The following is a 24,367-nucleotide window of genomic DNA, read 5'->3' on the forward strand; positions in this document are numbered from 1 at the left end:
CTCCATCTGACCTGGTTATCAGATCTTGTTATCAGCCCAAAAGGAATCTAAGGAAGGTTTTATTGTGACTTACGGGCTTCAAAGCAGAACTATCTTTATTATTATCCTGCTGACAGAAGGTTATAGATTTAACCTTAAATGCTTTGCATGGCAGGAAAACAAGAGTGAAACCCATCTGCCAGAGGTATAAGAATCTGTTTCCACAAAACACATGAAGAAGTAATACATCACGTTTGAAATGTCGGACACCCATTTTTTTTTTTTGTCCCAAACAGACAGTAATTGGAAAAACAGTCGAAAAAGGAAGAACACTTCACTTGATTGAACAGCTGTCAAAGGACAGAAGTTCTTTTTCCACCAAACTGTTTTTTTTTCTTGGGTCTAGCTCTCAAAAGGAACATCAGACAGTCATAAATGTATGATGGAAATTTTAAGTCACTTATGTTCAACTTGTTCTAAAAGAGGTCCTTTGCATATTCTCTACATTTTATTTCCAGCTAATAATAAAAACAAAAAAAAAATCTGGAGTTGGTCATTTTTGTTAACAGAGGTGATGAAAATGGCTGTTGACAGTTTTAGAGCCTAATGACGTTTAAGCCTTGGATCCAAACCTCTCTTTTGAGACTGAATTTCTGTAACAAACTGTTTTCCGTTTGTCATTCAGAAAAAACTAGTAAACTGATTTAAACTGCTGATTGAGTGAAAACTTTTAGAAATATTTAATTTTTAAAAAAAGCATCAGTTTGGAAATAAAGTCATATTCTTACTATTATGTGAGTAAGACATTATATGACTGTGACATGATACACATTTCTGATTACCACATAACTATGTGCCACGGTGTCGCAATACACAATATTTTCTTAATGAAACTTTTATTTGGACACTCCCTGTTGGCGGAACAAGAAAAAAAATAATTTGTCATGATTACAGGAATATTACTTATAAAAGCATTAATCACACACACACACACACACACCCACACAAACACACACACACACACACACACATACACACACACACACAGACACACACACGGAAGGATAATTTATAAGGAAGCTGATAAATTAGTTAAATAAAATAATTATACATTTCAATTAATAATGATAATAACTTAAAACTAAGAGAACTACTTACTAACTGAAAATAAGAAAACAGTACGTCAATGAAAACAACTTGGTGTTTTGTACATTTTCAGTTATTTTTAGATGATTTATATATTGTGTGTGTGTGTATATATATATTATTCAGCATATATATATAAATATATATTTAATATTCAGCATGTTCTGTAGGGTGTTACACTCTCTGACTTCTGCATCCTCTGTGTGTGTGCTAACTAGCTCACCTGACAGGCAAAGAGCAGGAAATTAATTGTGTAGTATCGTATTATGTCATGTGAGAATGAAATCACCATGGCCAAAGTCCAACGGTCACTTCAGTCACCCACAAAGACAAATACTATCCCTCAGTCACAGAGACCAAATCCAGAGCCGAGCAACAACAACAAAAACAAACTGAGCAAACATATCCAAATTCTACAATTAAGACACAATTTGTGTCTTTATCTATTCATCAAGCAAAGACATTTACTTCAAAGTGAGTCTTATTATAGAATCAGACACAACTTAAAAAGACAGTAAAGGCTCCACATGTTTATAACATTTCACGTGGGAAAATCAAACACAACAAACAACAAATTAATCTTTGGTGTGAAAATTTCCAAAACACTCATCACACATCTTTTGCAGGCATGGCTTAAAATCCTTACTTTAGGAATGTATTCATGCAACACCAAGATGTAAGAATTTCACAGAAAATAGTTTCCATACACTCAATCTAACTCAAAATGAAAACGGTTAATCTGTTGTTTTACTGATTTTGCTACACTGAAGAAATTTGGAAAAGTCCTGTGTCTGAGCTGAGATAAAAAACAAACAAGACGTCGACGTTTAGTGCAACTAACTTCTGAGAAAGAGGGCACACAGAGGACAAACGTTTGAGTGTGTGTGTTTGTATTTGTGTGTATGTGCCTGCACAAAATCTTCTGTGTGTGCGCATGCATATGCAACTGTGCATGTGCATAGTGGGTGGGGGCATCAGAAGGTGCCTGCATTTAAACGGGCGTTAAAGGTGCAAATTCATTTTCAACACCTGCACAGTTAACACTGACATTGTGGTCTGTCGCAGCCTGAAGGCTTCAAATTGAAAGGCTGTCACCCATTCATAAGGTGACGTGTGATTGAGAGTGAGAGTGAGAGCAGCACAGAGGATCAGAGGTGAAGGTGGAAAGGGCCTCAGTGAGGAAGGAAGCTGACGGTTGACGAGTTGTAAAGAGGGAAACTTCCTTTAGAGAAGAAGCGGGCCGTGAGTCAGACTGAAACCTGTCAATAACCAATCATCTGTCGCTCTGAGTCTGCAGCTCAATGAACAGTGACTGACAGAGGGGACAGGTCTTTCACAAGCCTACACACACACACACCGACACACCCACCCGCACGCACGCACACACACACACACACACACACACACACACACACACACACACAGTATAAAAAAAAGTTTGCAACTTTTTTTAATTTCTTGTAAAGCTTGTACTATCAAAGTTTCATTGATCACACCTCCATTGAAAGAAATGTTATGTTGTGGCATTTAAACAGAATTAAAGTATTGTCTATAAAAATAAAAAATACAAATGCAGAGAAAAGAGCAATAAAAGCCTCTTTAAAAGCAGTGCCTGACCAAAGTCTTCTATAATTCATTTTAGAAAGCTCATGTGCAAAAAGACAACATGGCAAGGAGGAAAGCTGATGCAATCTCATCGCCTGGTTTCAGCAAGTGTGTGTCTGTGTGTGTTTATGAGTATATGAATGTGTGTGTGTGTCTGTGTATGTGTGTGTAATAAATGGCACTCCCACCAGCAGGTGTGTTGAGGGCAGTTTCCAGCTGCAGCCCCTGGCATCTCTACAAGGACACCCATCATGGCACCCATCAGCACCAAGGCTCTTTCAACTTCTATTACATTTAGCCCCTATTAAAAAGAAGCAAAGAGGCTGTGCATGTGCATAGGTGTGATTTTGTTGTGTATTTTTTATTTAAAAAGTTTTAATGTCTTCAAAACCGAATCTAGTCTAATGGCTTCATGATAAAACCAGTCTCTTAATCCTACAAAATAACTTAATGCCGCTGGTAAACTAAACATTACACTGATGTTGTTTCCAGCTGGGCATATACAAATACTGACACATATAAATTTCCTTTGTGAAAACCCTCTCACTGGAACTAATTTCTTTTCTCTCCTTCCAAGATGTTCCAGGCTAATAAACATGATCACTTCCTGCCTGAGAGATCAGACACCTGAACGGCCTTATTTTATCAAAAAGATAAGAGGTCGAATCATGGCGATCCAGCTCTAGACACTCAAGACAATCTCTTGGCTTGTGCTCCCTATAAGATCAGGTAGGTAACAACCGATTGGCTAAAAGGGCTACGAAGTGCATCATGAGAGATAAAGCAGAGAGGAGGTTTCTCTGATAGACAGGAGTTCATCCTGTCCTGTGAAGCAGCCAGAACATGTTCATGCCCATAGTCATCCAGTGGAAAAATCCAAGCCATTAATCACCGTGTAGGCTATTACAGCAGAGTGAGGAGCCAAAAGGGGAACAAAATGTGACAAAACCTCTGTTTCAAGGTCTGAACAAAGCATTTCAAACAGGATAGAGCAACAAGTCATCTCCCAAAAGTACCATGTTTAATTCAAAGCCACCTCTGACACTGTGACCTTCATCAGAGTCACAGAGAGGAGGAGGCAGACTTCACACAAAGGGACATAAATTACCTGAATGCCACATGACCACCCAAAAGGTCCCTCAACCGTCAAGTTCTGCATTAACTCTTTCATGTGTGATAGCTACACACCCCACGGGGTACTTTTGGTGAGCCATCACACGCACACAAGTACTCACACACACACACACACACACACCCGTTGAGGCTTACTCACCCAATGAGGGAGACCATCTGCTCCACTATGTGCCTGCTGAAGGTGACGATCACAAACAGTTTCTGTATGACAAAGAAACACACAGAAAGAGCGAGTCAGTTACTGAACCATAAGGTCACTGTCAGGGTGCAGGAAAAAGGCAGTGTGCACATCATAGTTTGATCAGTAATTCCTTAACTCCCCCTCACACACACATACACACACACACACACCCTACCCATTGTGCCCGAGCCCATCCCTGCACCACTAAGGCGGTTTGGTCAAAAAGCAGCTTTTGTCATGGAGGGCAAGAAATGAAAGGCCTGGGCTCTATGACACACAACCAATACAGCACACTTGGTCAGCATATCACACTGGCTGTCATCAGAAGAGTGTGTGTGTCTATGTATGTGCGTAAAGGACGGAAGGATAGACGAGTACAGGAATCAAAGGAGATGTGTCACTGCTTCAAAGGGGGTCTGGAGGCCGGCTCCTGTCCTGTCTGATTCCTGCTTAGTCACCGGGCCAGAATGGACAGAGAGGCGACTGGCAGCCATTCTGGCTCCTATCAGCTCCATGTCCGCCTGCAGAGCAGGACGGGAACATGCACCCCATAACTGACCAGAACCTTCAAGTTAATTTACTTGCCCTTTGAGTTGTGTTAGGTTACAGTATTCCTATAAACAAACATGCGTTCTTTACCACTAAAAATGTGGTTTGACCCAGTAACATTAGGTTGCCTTGAACATGACATTAGAAAGGCTTAACCCAACAGAGCGTTTTGGCGGGTCCATCATTACAAACTCATGTTGTGCAGAAAAGGATTGTTCAAACCCGCAGAACCTTATTTTAAATTCTAGTCCAGATCCCAAGGTTTCCAACGATACTAAATATATACTGCCCAATTACAGGGAAAAGTGTATAAAATGATACACGAGGCATCTCAAATTTTCCATTTTATGTAATGATGGAGCCATAAAATGTGATCCTGGATTGGAATATTTCACTCAATATAAATGTGTAGCTTCAATTAGCATAATATTTAGTTGTATAATGTGAAAATGTAAAAAAAATAAATTCTTAACTAACTGAGGCCAAAAGTGGTCAAAGATCATAAACTACAACTATAGGAAACATGCCGAGTGAGATAAATGACACTATAAGTGAACAAAAATAAATGTGACAGCTTCGTCAGTACAACACTTAGAAGGTCATTTTAACATGATCACAGCTAAGATACTCAGCACCAGGACGCCCCAATGACAATTTTAATTTCATGTGACAGTGCTCTTTGATCAGTGCTTAGTGACATTGTTCATTGTAATGTTATGTAACATCACCCAGGTCATGCATATATTGTTATTTGGTTTTCTTTAACTTTGTGAGGGTGTTAAGCTTCAGGACCTCAGTGGAGGTCAAACAAAATTAACCGAAGACTTGCAGTCATAAAGTTGGCCATGTCGCAAAAATAACACAACTTATATGTGACACTAATCTGCCACAATAAAAAAGACAGTCATTTGTTTGTTGTACTATTTCTGTGCCTCGCAGAAAATAAATATGAGGCGGTACAGTGAGTAAATCCCCCAATGGCTTTTTACCTACAACTTCAGTAACACATTTTGGAGTAATGCACTTGAATTGAGAATTTATGCACCTGCATCTCCTTAACAGTCACTGACACCTGATCTGTCATCCCACACAAAGAGAGGAAGGGACAGCAAGATGGCCGACAAAGGAAAGCTGACTAAGATGCCTTTAATGTGTCTGCTCGGAAACCGACGATGACATGGTCTTGACTCGCTGATTTCAGTTAACTGATACTGCTGATAAGGGCTACACACATCCCAGTCATAACAAGTTTGTCACACACACACAAGAAGGAAGCATTACACCAGTTCTCGGTATAAAAGGAACATTCATTATGAAGAATTGAATGATCTGACAGTAATGTGGAAGTGAGAGCATCTGGGTTTAACTGTCGTGTTTTTGCAACTTTGACAATGCAGAAATTCTGATAAAAAAGTCAGAGGGTGGAACAATAATAATTCTCTCATTTCACTTTTGCTACATGTAAGTCTACATTCACTACCACACCTCACAACTGTTTTGTCCTCAGCAAAATCACCCATCTCAAGGGCCCGACGTGTATTTCCATGACATCACCCCTCATCCTCAAGTGACCTGCTGCGTCACTAACCATTCAACAGTGGACATTCAGATGTAAGGCTTAATGAGCACAAAAGGTGGAAACAGCACAGAATAAAAAAAAGCCTCTCCTTGGAGACTGCCGAGAGCACACCTGAAGCTCAGGTACAAACCCAGATCAAAAACATGCTTTGAAGCGCACGCGCGCGCACACACACACACACACACACACACACACACACACACACACACACACACACACACACACACACACACACACACACACACACACACACACACACACACACCCCCACAAGCCTCAAAATCCCCTTTTGTTCCCTCTTGGCCCATACGGAACAACATCACCTGCTCTTCAAATGCTTCTTGTTTTCTGAAACTACTGAATCATTTGCATTAGAAGCAAAACCCAAAGCTTGAGGAAAATTAAACCAAGCAGCTACAGGAGAGATTGGGGCCTCCAGAAATGCTGGAGAACCGGGTGAAGTCTTTCTTTCCGTGAGACGGGGACACACCCCTGTCAGTGGGGGCCCCCGGGACCCCTGGATGTAATCTGGTACTGTCAGTGTGATTGTGCCTGCCATGCATGCCACCCCCTCTCCTTCCCTCCCACCCCCCCCCCCATCTCTCCCTCTCTCTTTCTCCATCACCTCCCACAGACAATGTTTATCTGCATTAGCTCGTGCTCACTAGGTCCCCCCTGCCTTTTTTCTCAGTTTGGTACAGGACAATGCTGCGTTCTGCGTATGATAAGGAATGAGGCAGAGTGAAAAAAATGCTTTGCTTTTAACCCTTCCTCTCTGTGTCACAATGAGCAAATTCCAACGTTTACTTAGAAAACAGAGAGTGGAGCCCACAGACATACTGCAAATTCCTGGACGCAAATTGAGGATTTTCCCGGATTAGAAGAAACGTCTGTGATGCCAAGTCTCGTAACAGTACTTTCTTCTTCAAAAGTTAGGATGTATCTTTTATTTTCCTATAAGTTTTCAATCTGCAGTCTGGCCGGTCTACTGTACAATGCACTGGGGGTGCTGCAGCTGCAATCACAAAATGGTTGACTCCCCATACTTTGGCTGCACAAAATGGCCTCCTTGCTACCAGCTGAGTGCAGTACAGAGAAGCAGTGCATTAGTGTGACTCATTAACTAACACACTAAAACAATATGAGAGATGTAAGCAAAACTTAAACTTTGGCACAAATATGATTTTTTTTTTTTGCAGAAAATAGACTAAATAGTCTATCCTTTTTTTCTTTTTTTCTCTGCAGAAAAGAAAAGATAAAAGATGAGTATGTCCAGAGCTGTGAAAGTGTGCTTTACTGTATACAAGTATAAACTTCATGAGCACTTTTTGGGGAAGAAAAATCAGCCTTGGCATTATTGACATACATATGCATTTTCAAACTGCAGCAACTCACCTGAATGTGCATTTTGATGACTGCTTTCCCAATGAGTGTCGCACCAAAAAAAGTCCAGAAGGGGACCAAAAAATGTCCACATGTTATTCCTGCCAGGTCAAACAAGGGATTTGGAATCTAAGGGAAAAAGGATAGAGATGATCAGACTTGAAATTGTATAGATTCACTTTGAGAAATATGAAACTAATCATATAGAGAAACACGTGAAAAAATGTAGCCAATTATTAAAATACATGTAGTATTTTTTTCCCTCTGCAAATGTAACACAACAGGTACACCTACACAAGGTCACTGATAGTGCCATGAGATAATCTGACACGTGTCAAATGTACATTCCATAAAATTGACTTTTTCTTCATATGTTCAACAATTCAGAACTGCAATTGCCTTAAAATAATGCTTACATGTTTGTATAGCATCAATGCAGAGATGACAAAAAATAATTAAACTGATAAACTCTAAAGTGGGAGTGAAGAATATTTTAATTTTAAAGATTTGATCAGACTTACAGAAGCGCAGGCTAAAATCCCAAAGAATCCCACCCTCTGGATGAGTTTCTGCACTGCCACTTTTGCTCGGGTGGCAAAGTCCTGAAAAAGAGCAGAAGTGGGAAAAATGTGTCATCAAAGACTTGCTGATGTTTAGGTGATCACACAGTGTATACTGTTTAAGTATATACTGTATATAGATGAATACAATACAATGCAAGACATCGCCTTGTTCGCAGGACACATCTCAAACATGCTTCACAGAATTGTACTGAACAGCCTATTGCAAAAACTGCAATTTTTTCTTATAATTACTGTTGTAGAGCTTCTATTAGATACATATAATTCAGTTTTTTATAAAATAGTGGATAATGTCTGACAGATTAAGAAAGTTTAAAACAATTATTAATGATTTATGTTTCACATGATAAATTATTTCTAATTATTGTCTGTTAAATTTCAGATTGATAAGTACATTTTTTAGGATTTAAATAATTGTCTGGGCCACCAAAGCTTTTATTAAGGGAAAACTACAGCAAAGAGTTTTGTCAGTGTTTTTCTAAGCATTTATGTAGAAGAGGGAATATCACAGAGGTGTGTGAAAAAAATGTGTGTAGCCAGCTGCAATGTTTTTTTTTTAAGTGACTTCTAACAAATGCTTTTAAACCCATTCAAATGCTACGTTAAAATAAATGAAGAATTTAAGATTACATATTAATTTGGGACAACATATTATAATCAAAGAGTTGCTTTTAGGATTTCTCCATCATCTCTGAATGTTAATGTTCCAGCTTCTTTATACATTTTTTGCCTGTTACCTGATATTAAACTGTTCCATTTTATATTTAAAAACATTCTGGTGTCCAACTGAAACGAAAAATGAGTGCATAACCAGTTTTAACAATTTCTGTTTGTTGTGGTATAGCTACAAAGAGCAGCAGATGCAACAGTTGCAGCTGATTTTCCTCCTTCATGTTAATGTGCCCTCAACAAAACATTTTCATCAATTATTGAGAAAAATATCAACTTACAAACCAAGAAATTATATAATCAGAAATTAGATGCACAGCAGTGTAAATTGTTTAGAACTTAAAAATACATATATTTTAATTGACTGTGGATCAGAGTGATTTTCACTCTTAGCATTTGTGCTTCTAAACTCTCCCTAGTTAAGGTGCTTTATTTTAAATGTTAAAAATCTCTAAAACCTAATATTTTAGCATGTACTTTTAAAAATATTTGCACTGTTTTAATTCTAATGTATCCACAATTGCCGAAGAAAATGTGAAAAGTGTAAGTGATGAGGAACTCTTGGTGAAGAACAGTTGCCTGCTTGTGTATATTTATCACAAAAAAGTTTGAACATATCTAATAATACACAACTTCTTAGTGGGAAAATTAATTTATTAAAATGTTTGAATGAAAAAAATGGGTTTCACAATTAAAGCAAGAATCACTTTAGATTCATGACTATCCTGCCATCACAAATATCTTCAAGTTCAAAGCTAAAAAGCACTGATTCACCTGCTACGTGTTCTAAAGCAATTACAATACTCTTCTCAAAACATTCTTCATGATTCTGGGAGAATGATAAACTGATTTTAGCTTGTCTCTATCTTGCCTCTGGTGCTAGTTATTAACACCATTGTGTGAGAACAAGACAACAGTCTCTGGCCATTCCAGTGACTCACAAATTCTTACTTTTTCAGCTAGTCTTGCCCTATCCCTCTTGACAGCTCCACAAAAGCCTCTTTTCACAGCAGTGACACAGATTTTTCCTCAATATACCTTTCTGGGAATAGGAGCTTTAATCTGTTTGGATTTTACCTAAACTAGTTCTGGGAACACAGTGGGAATGCAAAGGAACCCCCAGATCCAGGAACAGGACTTATATATTTTTGGATGACACATTCAAGATCTAGGTAATTTCTAAAATAACTACATCCATACCATGCTAGATTTACCATTGCTTAATTAAAACTGATGGATACAATCTGAGTTTTGTTTATTTGATTCTGAGTGGAAATCAAAACTCTTAATATAAACAAGAATAAAATATACTAAAGACACTGCATTCCAAAATATTTGATGAAGATTTATTTATTTTGTTATTCTTAATATGTTGATAATTTGATGTGTTGGATTTTACAGCCAAAAAACTGCATAACGGCTACATTCTACATTCAACTAAACTTATCTTAGAGTTGTGGTGCTTTCATCATCAAAAACAATAAAACTATTCTTCTTTACAAAGTTAATGTTAAATTAATGTAGTAATACTGCCTCTTTTCTAAATGTGAGGTTCTCAATATATCAAAGACATTATGTTTATGTCGTATTGGATAAAGCATGTGTTTTACACAACTCTTTATAGGCAAGCAATGCCTATTTGGTATCGAAATACATATTTTGCAGAATTAAGCCTTAAATGTATGCTTAATTTATCCTTCAGGGATGCTCAAAAATAATACTTTTCAATGCTTTAATTTAAATCTAAGTCTGTGACTGTTATAAATGGATTTATTTTAGTTTGCACTTGCTATATGAATTTTTTTAGATGTGTTATATTAAATGCATCCCCTTTCTTTCTTCAGATTTAACTTCAAACTCACTTTATATTTGGGAACGGAAAAGTAATCAGTGTAAAAACCTCAAAATAATTCATGAACAACTGCAAATACAGTTCTTTATAATAAGTATATGAAGGATTTGTTTCAAAGTGAGTCAACCTCCGTTTAAAGAAAATACACACTCACTCAGATTAACTGCTGATATGAACACATAATTATGCTGGTATAAAAGCTAACATTCATCTTGAGTCATTTATAAAATTGCATATTTTTCCTGAACCAAATCATTTATTACATCAGAATATTTCCTGATATTTTTCATGTGGCAAATTGTTTCAAAAATGCATCTATTGCATTTCAGAATGAGATACTCAAATAGTTAGTGTTTAGTGGACTGTGTTTAACCATTTTAAGTCTAAATATCCTTAATGAATGTTTGCTACATGCAAAGTAGATTTTCCCACTGAAAAAACATATTTTTCTCATCTGAAACTGTATCAAATAAACTGATGAAGGCACAGAAGAAAATAATGAATTTGTTTCATATGAACATACAAGTAATAATTGTTTTCTTCTAAAAAGTAAGGCCTCTGTTTCTAAACATTGCAAAAAATGAGGCTCAGGAGGGGGCTGGCAATACATGATCATACCTAATATGGTCAACAAAACCAGTACAGTGCTGATGACATTCTTTGCAGGGTGCAACCAAGCGGACAGGAAACTTGAGAGACATGGGAGGTCGCCTAATAAGGCGGTGGTGGGGGGAGCGAAGGGACACAGAATCTGATTGGTTCATGGTTTGAATTTCTGCCTCCACTGATGTCCAATCATCAAGGTTTCTTCTTGGACTATCCTGTCGTTTTAATTCTAGCCTGTACCAATGTGTGCATAAGCATGTGTGTGGGTGTGCACATGTGCGTGGGAGAGTGTGTGTGTAAGCTGCTCAGCTGGTGGGAGACAGGGAAGGAAGGAATGTGTATGGTTGGTTTACAGCTGAACCGCTGAGGACAGTGTCTGGCCCAGGGACACCTGACAACTGCCGGTGCTGCAGCGCAGTCAGAACCCTGCAGAACCAATCATTGCCATGGTGATGGCCTGTGAATCCCATTCATTTTCTGACATCATGACACATGCCTTGTTTACATTAGGTATTGTAGTTTAGCTTTTGGCTCATGCAGTGAGAGCGAGCATGAAAATATCACCGCAGTGCGAACAAAGGGTCTTTGGGGGTGTGTGTGTGGGTGTGTGTGTGTGTGTGTGTGTGTGTGTGTGTGTGTATGAACTTGTGACACTGTGATTTACTATAGTTGAACTATGTACTTGGACTCTCTCTTTTCTGCATTTCTGGACTGGGGAAGCGTCTATCTTGGATGGCTTGGGTTCAGACATCCAGACTCTGTTGTTGGCGGCTTATGGAAAATCACCATCTTTGCCAGGCAGCTTGCCAGGGACTGCCTCTTGCCCCCCCTCCTCTTCCTCCATCCCCGTCACTGCCGGCCTGCAGGGTTGGGCTTAGCAGCAATTACATTTGGTAAGATCTTGTCAAGGGTGCAGCGTCATTAAAACCATGGAGGTTTTGGTTCCAGGTTTGGCTGCTCGGCACAGATGCTTTACTCAGCAGTCTACACAATCACCCCACATGAAGCCGACCGCTGTGGGGAACAAAACTCACATTTCATCTGTTGTTTGTAGGTTCCCTCCATATACATCTGATACTGAGATTAGCCAGTCCTAATTTGAACAAGCAAAATGTCGTTTCTGAGGTGCATAAATGCACCTCAGAAACGACATTTTGGAGACAGCATGTTCCCACCGTGTGTTTCATGAGCATTTGCTGCTGTACTTTAATATAAATATAATTTAACCTGGTGGCAGATATACAGTTATTGGTAACACTTTATATTAAGGATACAAATCATATAATAATGCAAGAGTCGTAATGATTTAATGCATTAATAAATGCCGAATGTATCAAGAACTCCTTTTGCTCACCATTAACAAATGATCAAGTCATTATGACTTTTTGTGTTTAGTTTACAGTAATACCCCTTTTCCACTGGTCAAAAATCCCACTTAAACCCGCTAAGATCGGGCTTTTGTGTCCAATGGGAATGTGTAAACTCAGCATTTTCACCAGGGTCAACTGACTCTGCATTAGACACAGGTGTTTATCAGCTCGGCATTGATCTAAACGCAATACCCAGGTGAACACGCCAAATTCCGCTGCGCGAAGTGATGACGCGTCATCAACATCTGGTGATGGCGCATAAATAAGGAAGGAATTTGGGATGCGGCCTCTTCAAGGACGTTTTATTACTGGACACAGTGTTGGAGGCGGAGCTCCCTTCATTCCTATGAAAGCTGCTCAGTAGTGTTTTGAAGCCAAAAAAGCTTGTCTTCCCGGTTATGAAAATACCTGGATCGTCAATCGAGCCGGCTTAGCCTGGCTTAGAGATCCGCTAACCTGAATGGGGATAAAATAATTTCATCGTGCAGCTCTTCTAGACTTTCTAAATGTTATTGGACCGAATGGCTCAAATTATGATTATGAGTCATTTAGCGGGGGTTGTGACGCTCAAAATAATTTATCCACCAACACTTCTTTCACAATGGGCGTGTTGTTATTTTTTCTTCTGTAACAACTGTTTCCGGCGCATTCGTGACGTGAAACTTGACATCAGTCACATACAATGTAACGCTTCAGATAAAAATTACCAGCGGGCTACCTTGCCTGCAGGAAGTGGGAATGGGGTCAATAGGTGATTTTTAGCGGGTGTACCTGCATTTAAAGAACGTGTAGACCCGCTAATTTTGGTGGAAAAGCGGTATAAAAGATAATCATGTCAGGAATGTTTAGGAGCAGTAACTTCATACATGAATTGCTATGCGATCAAGTTAGCTGGATTCCATTAACATAAACCGCTGATAGATCTATGTCTTTGCTCAGAAGAGACCTATTCTCAGCTTCTTCTTCTTTACTTCTTTTTTTTTTTTTTATCAAACTGGTCATCAGATGCAAACATTTGCAACAGATATAAAACAGTTACATAAACTATTATGTGATCTAATTTTATTGCTAATTTCCATTCCTTAACTGATATAATAACTTTACTATATAAATGTTTGATGCGATCTTGATGCATAAGAATGCATCTGACGACCAGTTTGACTTATAGAAAAGCTGAGAATAGGTCCATTCTGAGCAAATACATCGATCTTTAAAAGTTTTATGTAACTAGAATCTAGCTTACTTGATCGTTTATCTTTTTTTAACCCTATTTAGTCAGGGTTGGTTCACTGAGAATGACTAAACTATGACTAAATCAAATAATGTATGAAATAACTGTTAATGATCATCAGTTAAGCATTACTGAAGTATATGATTTGTTCTCGTAATATAAAGAGTCACATCTGTTTGGATTTAATAAAGTTAATATTCTGTAGATTATTTAATGTAATACATGATTGATAGAAGGGTGTTTTTCATAAGAATAAATGGAATTATGTCACCAGGATGAACCACTGAGTTAGATTAAAATCTTATTATGTACATGGCAAAAAAATGACTCAATCTATAAGTACAGAAGCATGTCTTGTATTAAAATGCGTAAGGAAGAAGCAGAGTGAGCTCTACATTAAACATTGCAGTTTGAATGTCTGTAGTTACAGTTTCCAGGTGATGACAGTTATTAGAAAAATCCACAAGGAAAAACCTGCGAGAAGTTTTTTGAACTTGATACAGTAACCCGGTTTTTATCTTGATATACTGCAAATGCAAACAGGATCTGTTTCAAGTGTCAGGTGTTTGAAATAACTATGCAAATTATTATTTTTTTGTCTGTCTGTTATTCATCTGAAATGCATTGTTGTTCAATGTGATATCTGTTTATTTTGGATCTGCAGAAAAGTTGCTCAGGGGGTTCTCTCACAAACAGTGGACTTTTCATTGTGAAAAAATTGGCAAAGCAAACACTGTTTTCAGTAGTCTTTGGTAGTGCCGATGGGGTACAAAGTTCAAATGTAGACAAAAAGCAGGCAGCAACAAGGCACTCCGCTCCATGTGGAAAATTAAAGTGTCAGACAAGGAAAAATCTATGCATAGCCTATACACAAGTCAACACCCACGCACATTTTTTCTCTCCCTCTCTCGGTGTTTTCTTTTTTTTCTCAATGAAAGTCTTTCACACAGAAGACACACATCTCCAGAGCGGTCGCAAGCCCCCCGACACGATGACGGCTAAAGTTCATCTCATTAACTCCTGACAAGCCCGCGCCTGCTCTCTCTGGCACAGGAAGTGGAGAGATTAAGGACTCCTGACGCAATACAACACAGTCTACAGTCCCCTTTCAAGAAAAAAGAAAAGAGAAGAGCTAAGCATTCAAATCTATCTGGACACACACACACACACACACAGACACACAGACACACACACACACACACACACACAGAAAATGCACCCCTGAGTCCACGTTGACAAATTCTTTAACAAGCTGTGGTTAAAGGGAAGCTGGTTTTACTCTGACTCACCCCCCTCCTTTCAAACAGTTTACTGGAAATAAAGAGGGAGGAGGAGGGAGGGGGCACTTTCAGAGAAGTCACGTGACGGGGCCGGGCAAACCACAGCACAGAGAGCCTTTGAGTGCAGTAGGCCAGGGGGGAAGGCAGGCATACGCCCAGCGCAGATGGCCCTGATTTGAGTTACAGGAGATACGATCCTGGGAGTTGGCAATCAAGAATTCACAGCCTGTTAACCCCTTCCGTGCCGGATGAAAAAAAAACACAAACCAGGAAATAACTTCATTATCAAGTTACAAGCAATCATGGACTCGATCCATGCAGGATCCTCCAGGACAGTCTGTGTCGATACTGACGTCTCCTCTCCAGCACACGAGTGCTCTCGTACTGAGCTAAAGATTTAAGAGGGGAAAAAAATCTGATGTTCATGACATCAGCGTCTGGAGCCGTTAGAAGAGGCATGACTTCATTATTCTTGAATAGCTCTGTTGAATGAATGAAAAAAAAAAAAAAAAAAAACCCAGAGTGCTGTACTGCTGTGCATCACGTGCACTTGTGGCAGGAAGTTGGCACGTGCAGGCTGGGAGAAATACCACTGGGTTTAAGTCAAACTGCTGGCACCTACAAACCTCTGTGACTAGAGTGAAGGGGACCAAGTCAGCATCTTAATCCAGCTCTGCTGCCACAGGGTGGAGAGCGTGTGTGGGAGAGCGTCTGAGCGTATGTGTGTGGGTGGGGGGGTAGAGTTGAAGGGGTGTCACATCCTTGAGGACAAAAGTTAACCACTTCCTGTCTAATACACAACGATCCAACGATACCAAGTCTCCAATCCAATTCCAGTGGACTTTGTTTCCACTTTGGCCTACAACTATTGATTGTCAGCTTTCAATGAAAAAAATCTGACAAAAATCCACAGCAGATTAATAACTCCGTGCACACCTTAAAAGGTGGAAAAACAGTAAAAGGGTGAAAAGTGATAACCGGTGAGGTGTTGCGGGATCTCCTTGAGTAAAAGAGGGAACCCTGAGAACATCCGAGTGACGGTAAAAGCCCTGGCGAGAGAAAAAATGTTTCCGTATGTTGCAGGTCCTCGCTGGTGCTAGCAACCTGCCTCCAGATGCTGTCCAATCACATGAGCACACATTACATACATACTCCCCACTGCCAGATATCATCAGAGAGGGGAGAGAGAGAGAGAGGGAGAGAGAGAGAGAGAGAGAGAGAGAGTAATGCACAGTGGGAGACAAACAAGAGTGCGTGAGAAAGAAAAAGAGCATAGAAAGCGAGGGACAGAAAAAGAAACAATGTCAGTGAGAGAGCGAGAGTAAAGCTGCGTACTGAGACAGCAGCAGCGCACAGCGTCACTTCTAATCTCCTCTCGTACGGATGCGAGACAAACAGGCGATGCTCCTCCTGCGTCACACTGTTAGTTTGTTTGGGAAAAGACACACAGGAGCTCTTCAATGTTGAGATGATCTTGTAGACAAAATCTGCTCCTTACCACGGCGCTCGTGTGACTCCCTCTCCCACAGTCTCTGCTCTTTTCTCACAGTTTCGGTGGGAAGCGCCACTTTATCAGTATGTGATGTCAGAGCTTCACTCGCACACATGTGGTCTGAACGCCAGGGCTGGTGTTGGTGCCAACCTACCCAGCTGTCCACAGCATTAGTAATAGTGGACCTTACAGCAGGTGCTGTGCCCCTGCCCCTTGTTATGCAGCAGCTTGGACTCTTCTCGTCAAATTTTTTTTGTGACTTCCCTGAACTGATGTCATTATTAGTATCTCATAGTGTCAGTTCAGTGTCGGTGCTGGGAGTCGGTTAAACTACACTAATAATGAAAAACAGTGGTTAAGGCAATATTTCCCTTCAGAGGAACAATGTTAAAATTCAAATTACATATATATACATCTTATTCATGAGAAATCAGTGCTTCCAGGGACACGCTTTTATTTTGAAATATTATTTACATTCTTTTAATCTTATACAGTAAAGAGATGTTTAACATGCTGTTTCAGCAAATGTCTCTATGAGAATGGATAACCTAGTGATACTTGGGGGGAACTTAACAATTGTGTGCGTTTGTGACTCAGCCAAAGACAAAATATCTGCCTTGACATCAATAATTTAACTGTGGCAAAATATGGAACACGGTTATCCCAAAATAGTACTGCATGAGAATTCCCTGCCACTAGAAATGAATGGAGTAATTTATTAATGATATGTTCTTTAAAATGATGTATCTCCAAGGATTCCTACACAGGTTGATGTGGGAGAGAAGAGAGAGAACGGACCAAGTGACTGGATAGGTATTGACTTGTGTAATAAAACCCATGTGAGTCATATATATATATATATGTGTATCGCAACAGAGATCTTAATGGCGGTTCACAGACACCTGTTTAAGGACCATTAGTAAATTAGTGTGGCAATAAATTATGATTCTTTTTGTATTCAATTATCTCCAAAGCAAATCAACTTGCTTCAATATTTTAAACAAATAATAGTATTCATACGGATGGAGTGGTTTAACTTGCTTCTAGAAATCTGTGATAGTTAAAACAACACTGATGGAAACAAGTGAAATCCTGCTAAAAATGTTATCTATCTATATACAAAGTGAGCTCAGGTTATTAACAGTTTACATCTGTTTAACAGCTTACAGAAAAAAGGAATATGGTAGAATTGTAAGGAACCATAAAAAAAATAATTTTTGTGACATTTTTGGCATATGAAGACATAAAGGAGACACGGTAACAATATGGAAAAGACTTTTCATTGAATGGGACCAGATCAGAATAAATGATTTGTTAAAAGGAAAGGTTTTTCCCTCAGATACACACACAAACATGGTCTAATATATAACTTTTAGGCATTGTTCCTCTTGGAATTACTACACTATCAAAGACAACATGCCAGTACGGAACAGCTCACATCTAAACAACAAATCCTGTATGCATTCCATTCATAAAACTAAAATACATACTGCTAGCAAAAATGAATGTTCCTCTGAATCAATCAGTTACCCCCGATATCTGGCATATCCTCATTAAAAAAACAGGATTTATTTGTTGTCTGTCTGCTACAGTATATTTGCAAACACAAGGGTAAGTGAGTCTGTTGTAAAGTTCAAAACCATTTATGGCTGCAGTTGTTGTACTGCACTTGACCTGTCTGACTGTTTGACCCACACTGCTGGAGAGAGAAAAACATTCCTGAGGATGAAGTCTGTGTCAGGACAGATAGGTCTGATGAAAAGCCTTTACGAAACCACACGTTTCCCCTCATTCCATCTCCTCCATTCATGATCACAAGAGGGAGGAAAAATAAATATTTACAATGAGCTGTTAGGCATTGTTGAAACATTTGCAGGGCTGTTTGATACGAAAGCATTTTTTTACAAGGAATTTCAAAATGAAGTGCCGGAAATGGCGGGAACATTTTACTCGAGTGTATCATTGCTGTTCTCTTAGTCATGACATTGAGAAAGCACTTGAATCCTGTTGTACCGTTTAGATACTGAGGTGGGGCTTGGTCAGTGGTCAACACACATCCCCTCACAAATACATGGGGTATAATGTGGTTTTAATCTGGCACACCAGATTTCACTTCAGGGAGATTGCTATAGTTAATTGAGAAAATGTAAAATTAAAGCAATTCCAAAAGCAGAGAAATGAGAAATGAAATGGTACAAGTGTAACAGAGTGATAAAGAATAAGTGTGCCAAAAATCAGAGAGGTGAGAATAAAGTGAAGCAGGGAGAAATAAAGATATGATATGTAAGATTTCCGCATTAAATGTTTACTACTAGACATTTGTTGTATATTTTGTTGAGTTGTGTACTTACATTATCCCAAATCTATCCAACAATTTTCAAACCCAGAGAAATACATAACTTTACTAAAGGTAAGAGTACATTTCATTTCATTTCATTTCGTTTCATCCGGGAAACGGTAAGAGAGTGAGTAACAAAGTCGGCGAATGTCATTTTTTCATCTGTGAACATTCTTCCCAAATCACGTAGCAATGTTGGTCTAATTGAGAGAACACTAGCCGCATACTGTAACAAACTGTGCATTTAACAAGATGAGCGTTGTAGAGGTTAGAGAGAGAAGGAAGAAGGAGAAAGGGGAGTTATATAACAGAGGTGATGAAGTAGGTGAAGAAGATGCAGGGGGCAGTGTGTCACCTGAGCAGACTGGGTCTGGTCCAGTATCTCCTCAAACCTCTGGTAGTCCTCGTCGTCGGGGTCAGCTCCGGACAGTCGTGCTGCCCGTGCCATGAAGTAGGGAGGAAGCTCTCCTATAGCTGTACCTGCACCCTGCATACACACAAACAGACACACACACAGATTCTTAATTACTGCTGCTCAGCTGTTCATGTTTATAGAACTGACGTGATGTTCTTCTGTGTATTGTTTTGGCAACACAAGATTCTGTCCCAAGCTGAATTAAACATAGCTTTAAGAAAGAGAAAGAGAGACGTTAGTTGTTATGTACATGCAGGTTGTTTATTTGTTTATCAAATTTTATTAAGAGGCTGTGGCTTATTTTATTACTTTTTTAAACCAAATTTTTTTTATTATACATTGAGTAGTTTGGTTGTAAAAATGCTGTATTTGTCGTAATATAATGCTAATTATCATAACAAGCATGTTAACATGGCTCCTGGGGGGTTAATGGAGCAAAAATATCAATATCCACTTTCCAAAGGAGCTTGCACCGCTTGACGTCTGGGATTGTGCGATCAGAGCCCTTAATGGGAATAAAACGGAAAGGATTTACGAGAACGAAAATCCCACAGATTATTAAACGATCATGGATACATAAAACACAGGCCAGGGGAAGGTGAAAAACCAGATGCCACCTCTAAACAGCATATCAACACACTGCACCGCTAACTGCTATGTTCCAATCCACTTTGGACATGTGGAATGCAGTGTTTCTGGAAAATTTAAGAAGTGCTAACAAGCCCAGGGGGTCTAAAGGAACCAAGATATCGATATCTAACAGCCAAAAGGAGCTTGTAGCTATAAAGCGCAGGAGCCTGAGTGATTGAGGGGGGCTTAACGGGAAGAAAGCGGAAGTGATTTGAGGGATATAAATCCTCAGCACTTGGTCGGTTCACCAAGTTCATACCGCCAAAACATGCGGATGGGGGGAGTGAGGGGGTGAGGGCTACAGACTTAATTAACACAATGAAAACAGCCGCCAAGAAATTCAGTGTTTTTGGAGTTGCTCACAGCTCATTACTTTAATGTTTCCAGGCACAGGGGGAGAGTAGGGGTGCAAAGGGGATGAGAGAAGATGCGAAGGATACAGTTAGTGTAAGTTACAATTACAGATGGCATATGGTTTCAAGCCCCAACACATCCATGACATCCTTTGCTCAACAGCACTGAGAAACAATGAAGCTCTCCAAGTGACATTCAGTTCTTTAGGTGGAACACACACAAAATCACAGCTTCAATCTCTCTCACAGAACAACATAACTAACTAATTACAGCCACATTAGTTGTATATAGCGGCATAGTTGAGCCAGAAGATGATTAGTGAGTAGTTAGCAACCATGGCAGCGACAACAAGCCCAAACAATCATTCTCAGGAGGCGGTGCTATCCCAAAACCTGGCAGACTGCATCTTTAATCTGGACACCCTGTTCTCTTGTTAACACTGCAGTCTTTGATGAAATCTGCCAGTTTTCTCTCATAATGGAGACGTGCCCTAATCTCCCTGGCAGCTGCTCCATTCAATAGCCCTGCCTCTGTTTGTGAGCGTGCATGCGCCTGTGTGTGTGTTTGTGTAAGGGGGCAGCGAAATACGTCCACCTGCACAGTGGTGGTGTTTGAAGTGGAGCACTTAAGGGAGCTGCAGTAGTGGACAGAGAGGCTTCAAGAGGGAACAAAAAAGACAAAAAGAAAGGAGGAAAGAGAAAGGAGAGAGGAGGAGAAGAGGTAGTGGTAGTGGTTGTGGGGAGGGCAATGTCTCATCAGTGTATCCGGATGATGGGTGGCTGGCAGGAGGGGGAACACTGGCGTGGGTGCTTTGAAACCCTGGGCACAACAGGTGTCTCCAACTGTAGAGCTGACAAGCCTAAGCTGAAGCCATGCCAGGCTGGGGTTACAGGGGTGTGGTGGTGACCGGGTGGTGGAGAATCCAAGGGGATTGGGTGGCACACACACACTCCGATATCACACCTCTGAGCATGGTTATACTGCTGGCGTGGCTGCTGTTTGGCTCAGAGAAAATTTGACTCCAGTTTAAACCAGAAAAACTAATATGCTGCACCAATAAATCAAACATACAGACTTTTTTACATGCAGGATCAGTGTGCCTGCGCACACACACACAAAAACACACGCTAAACGGAATATAAGATGGGAGTGTGTCGCATAGAACAACATACCGATTACAAGGTGTAAATTGTGAGGACCACAGTATCACAGCATCATTTATTACAGTATATTTTTTGATATGCGCTTAATACTTCTATATAATTATTTAAACATTTAATTTAGCATGTAAATAAAATGGTTGAGGTTAGGGTTATACAACTTAAGGAAATAATATTTTGGGAAAATATAATAAAACTTTGATTCCAATGCTTTTATTACATCTGTATATGTACTGTATATGTGCATATTTCCAAATTTGAATTTGTAAATGTGTATGTGCATGTAGTTAATGTATTATAGGAAGCCTAAAGGTCGATGACAGTAGAAAGCAGATTCTGGAAAGACTGCTGGTTTTTCTTTAAAGTTCCCCATAGTGAACAAGTTCTCTCACTCTCACCTCAGCCTCTTCCACATTATGCAGAACAAGGAAACAGATAACAAAGATTGTTAAAACTCATATCATGTGTTGGTGACCAAGTTCTCTTTTCTCAAAGTTCAGCAGTTCTGCCTTTCTCACAATCAAAAAAGGAAATTGCCAATAGCAGAGGACATGATAGATACTGTGATTACAAAGAAGTTGATAAAGGAGTGTGACGTCTATATCTCTGTGGCACATATCTGTTCTTGTTTTTATGTGTCCTGCATGTGCGTGTGACACAAGCACAAACCATTGACAGTGGTTTCATGGTAACTATGAGACATGTGTGAGTCATTGATAAACCATCAGAGCCCAGTCTAAGTGTAACTAAAAACCCAGGTAGAAGGCTGTTCTTTGTCGAAGTCCAACCTTTAAATGGAAACTCTATTTTTTGTTTTGCATTTTATTTATATTTAATTCTACTATAAAGTGGTAAACAAAAATTTCCGTTAAGATCTTAGACTGAAAATATTTCATCTTTCTCGTCAGCCACAAGGCTGGTTAGAGGTGTGAAACCACTGACAACGCATAGGGGAAATTCACTGGGGCTGGGGTTTTCCAAGCAAATGAGTTATCAATGAAGACATTTGCACCGACAGCATGAATGCAATTTTTTACCTTTTCTAACCTTGAGCCTTTACTGGTGTAAGTACTGCATAGAAAATAATGGGTAAGTGACTGATAGCCACATGTTAGAGGGATTCTAAAATTAGGGTATGGGACCACATGGTCGTTCACAAGGTAATGGTGGAGATCTAAAAGATGTATATACTTCTTTGTAGTTGGTTGAAGGGAGAATACACATAAATGACCAAGTTTTCATCTTTTTAATTGTTCTCTTGCCAAAGCATGTATTGCATTTTAACTAACAAAAGAATTCATGGTCTGATTTTCTCTCGAAATTTGGAGTCCCTGACATGCATTGCTTCACCCTGCCCACCTTTTGTTTAATTAACAACTTTCAAAACACACTGGATAAATTCAAACATGCATTTAGAAGATTTGAGGGTTTTCACCTGACAAACAATATTTCAAAGCACACACTCTGGTCAAAGCTTTGGCAAATGTGCAAAGTCACTGCAAACTGGGACCAAAACTGAGCCATGAGAAATGTTTGTAGAAACTTAACTCTTTGTAGATCCTGCAATTGCCTGTTCTTTAGCTGTATACAGTATGCACAGCCAGTGTGTAACGGGCACTCACCCACATACAAGCTTCCAGGCGGACTTTAGAGATGATAGTCCAGAGAGAGATGCTTCCATGGATGGCTGCTGATCCCACCAACCCATCCACCCCCGCAGCCTCCACGCCCACCTGCTCAGCATCAGATCCTGGTGCTGGGGCTTCCTGCTGGGGACAGACTATTTGGTCCGGATAGGGTGGCTCGGGGAAATCCACTGAGCCACATTCATAGGCCGCCAAGGTCACTGATGCTATGTGTGGTCCCTTAGAAATATAGAGAGAAAGACAGAGAGGCAGAGAAAAAAGGCGGACAAAGAGGAAGAAAAAGACAAAAAGAGAGAGGAGTGAAAAATAGAGTGGGAGTTGAGTCCACCTGTTGGAAGTAGTTTTGAGTCAGAAGAAGACCACTTTACTATTAGCATAGAGAGAAAGGGACAGCAGTGAGTCAAATACTGAAGACAGTTATATGTGGGCCAGTATAAGCTCTGTCTCCTAGTTCCTACAGCAGTGGAAATCTTCCTCTGCTTTTCCCTGTAAGCTATATCAGTGTAAGTACCCTCTGTTTTCCTTTCTATATGAGTTAAATAGGCCATTAGGAAATGGTGAAAAACACACAACTATGATGCTGAAGCATTGTGCAAAAGGCTGCTTAATGCTGTTTCAAAACATACAAGAGAATCAAAGTTTCAACGGATAAAGGGTGGAGGGCCCCGGGTGGAAACAATCTAAGGTGGAAACCAAAGCTGGGGTATTGAAACCACCTCCCCAGTCACCTTTCCCAGGTTTCAAACACACACACACACACACACACACACACACACACACACACACACACAGACACACACAGACACACAGACACACACACACACACACACACACACACACACACACACACACACACACACACCACAGAGTGTAGCCATATGCTGCATATGTGTGGCCACAGGAAAGAAATAATAAAGAAGAAAAAGCAGCAGGAAAAGATGCAGGCTCTAAACAGGGACTCTCTCAGGACAGAATTTATTCATGTTTGACTGTTCCTGTTGTACGAATGAGACATTAGCATACTTAAGGACCCGCTGTCTTTGATAGGTCCTGGTCTGGTTTACATTTCTGGCTCTTGTTTATTTGCTCATGTCAATTAGGCTTCCAGTGAGAAAACAAAGGAATCAAAGGAAGGAAGAGAGGTGCTGGTTGGACTTCTGGTGCGTGGTCAAAGTTTATTGAGATGC

The 24,367-nt window shown here is 39.8% G+C and overlaps 1 protein-coding gene across 3 annotated transcripts in view; it reads right to left on the reverse strand.

Annotated features, from left to right (window-relative positions):
* Positions 1 to 24,367, reverse strand: part of LOC141007015 (vacuole membrane protein 1-like) — a 56,694-nt gene that overhangs the window by 13,944 nt on the left and 18,383 nt on the right. For all 3 annotated transcript variants that reach the window (XM_073479335.1, XM_073479337.1, XM_073479336.1), the window contains 5 exons: positions 23,157 to 23,399; positions 19,331 to 19,462; positions 8,078 to 8,158; positions 7,569 to 7,685; positions 4,004 to 4,065 (listed from right to left, as the gene is read on the reverse strand). In XM_073479335.1, the coding sequence (XP_073335436.1) occupies positions 4,004 to 4,065; positions 7,569 to 7,685; positions 8,078 to 8,158; positions 19,331 to 19,462; positions 23,157 to 23,399 (635 nt within the window). The remainder of the gene's footprint in view (positions 1 to 4,003; positions 4,066 to 7,568; positions 7,686 to 8,077; positions 8,159 to 19,330; positions 19,463 to 23,156; positions 23,400 to 24,367) is intronic.

The sequence above is a fragment of the Pagrus major genome, chromosome 13 (assembly GCF_040436345.1).
Source record: "Pagrus major chromosome 13, Pma_NU_1.0".
NCBI classification, from domain to species: domain Eukaryota; kingdom Metazoa; phylum Chordata; class Actinopteri; order Spariformes; family Sparidae; genus Pagrus; species Pagrus major.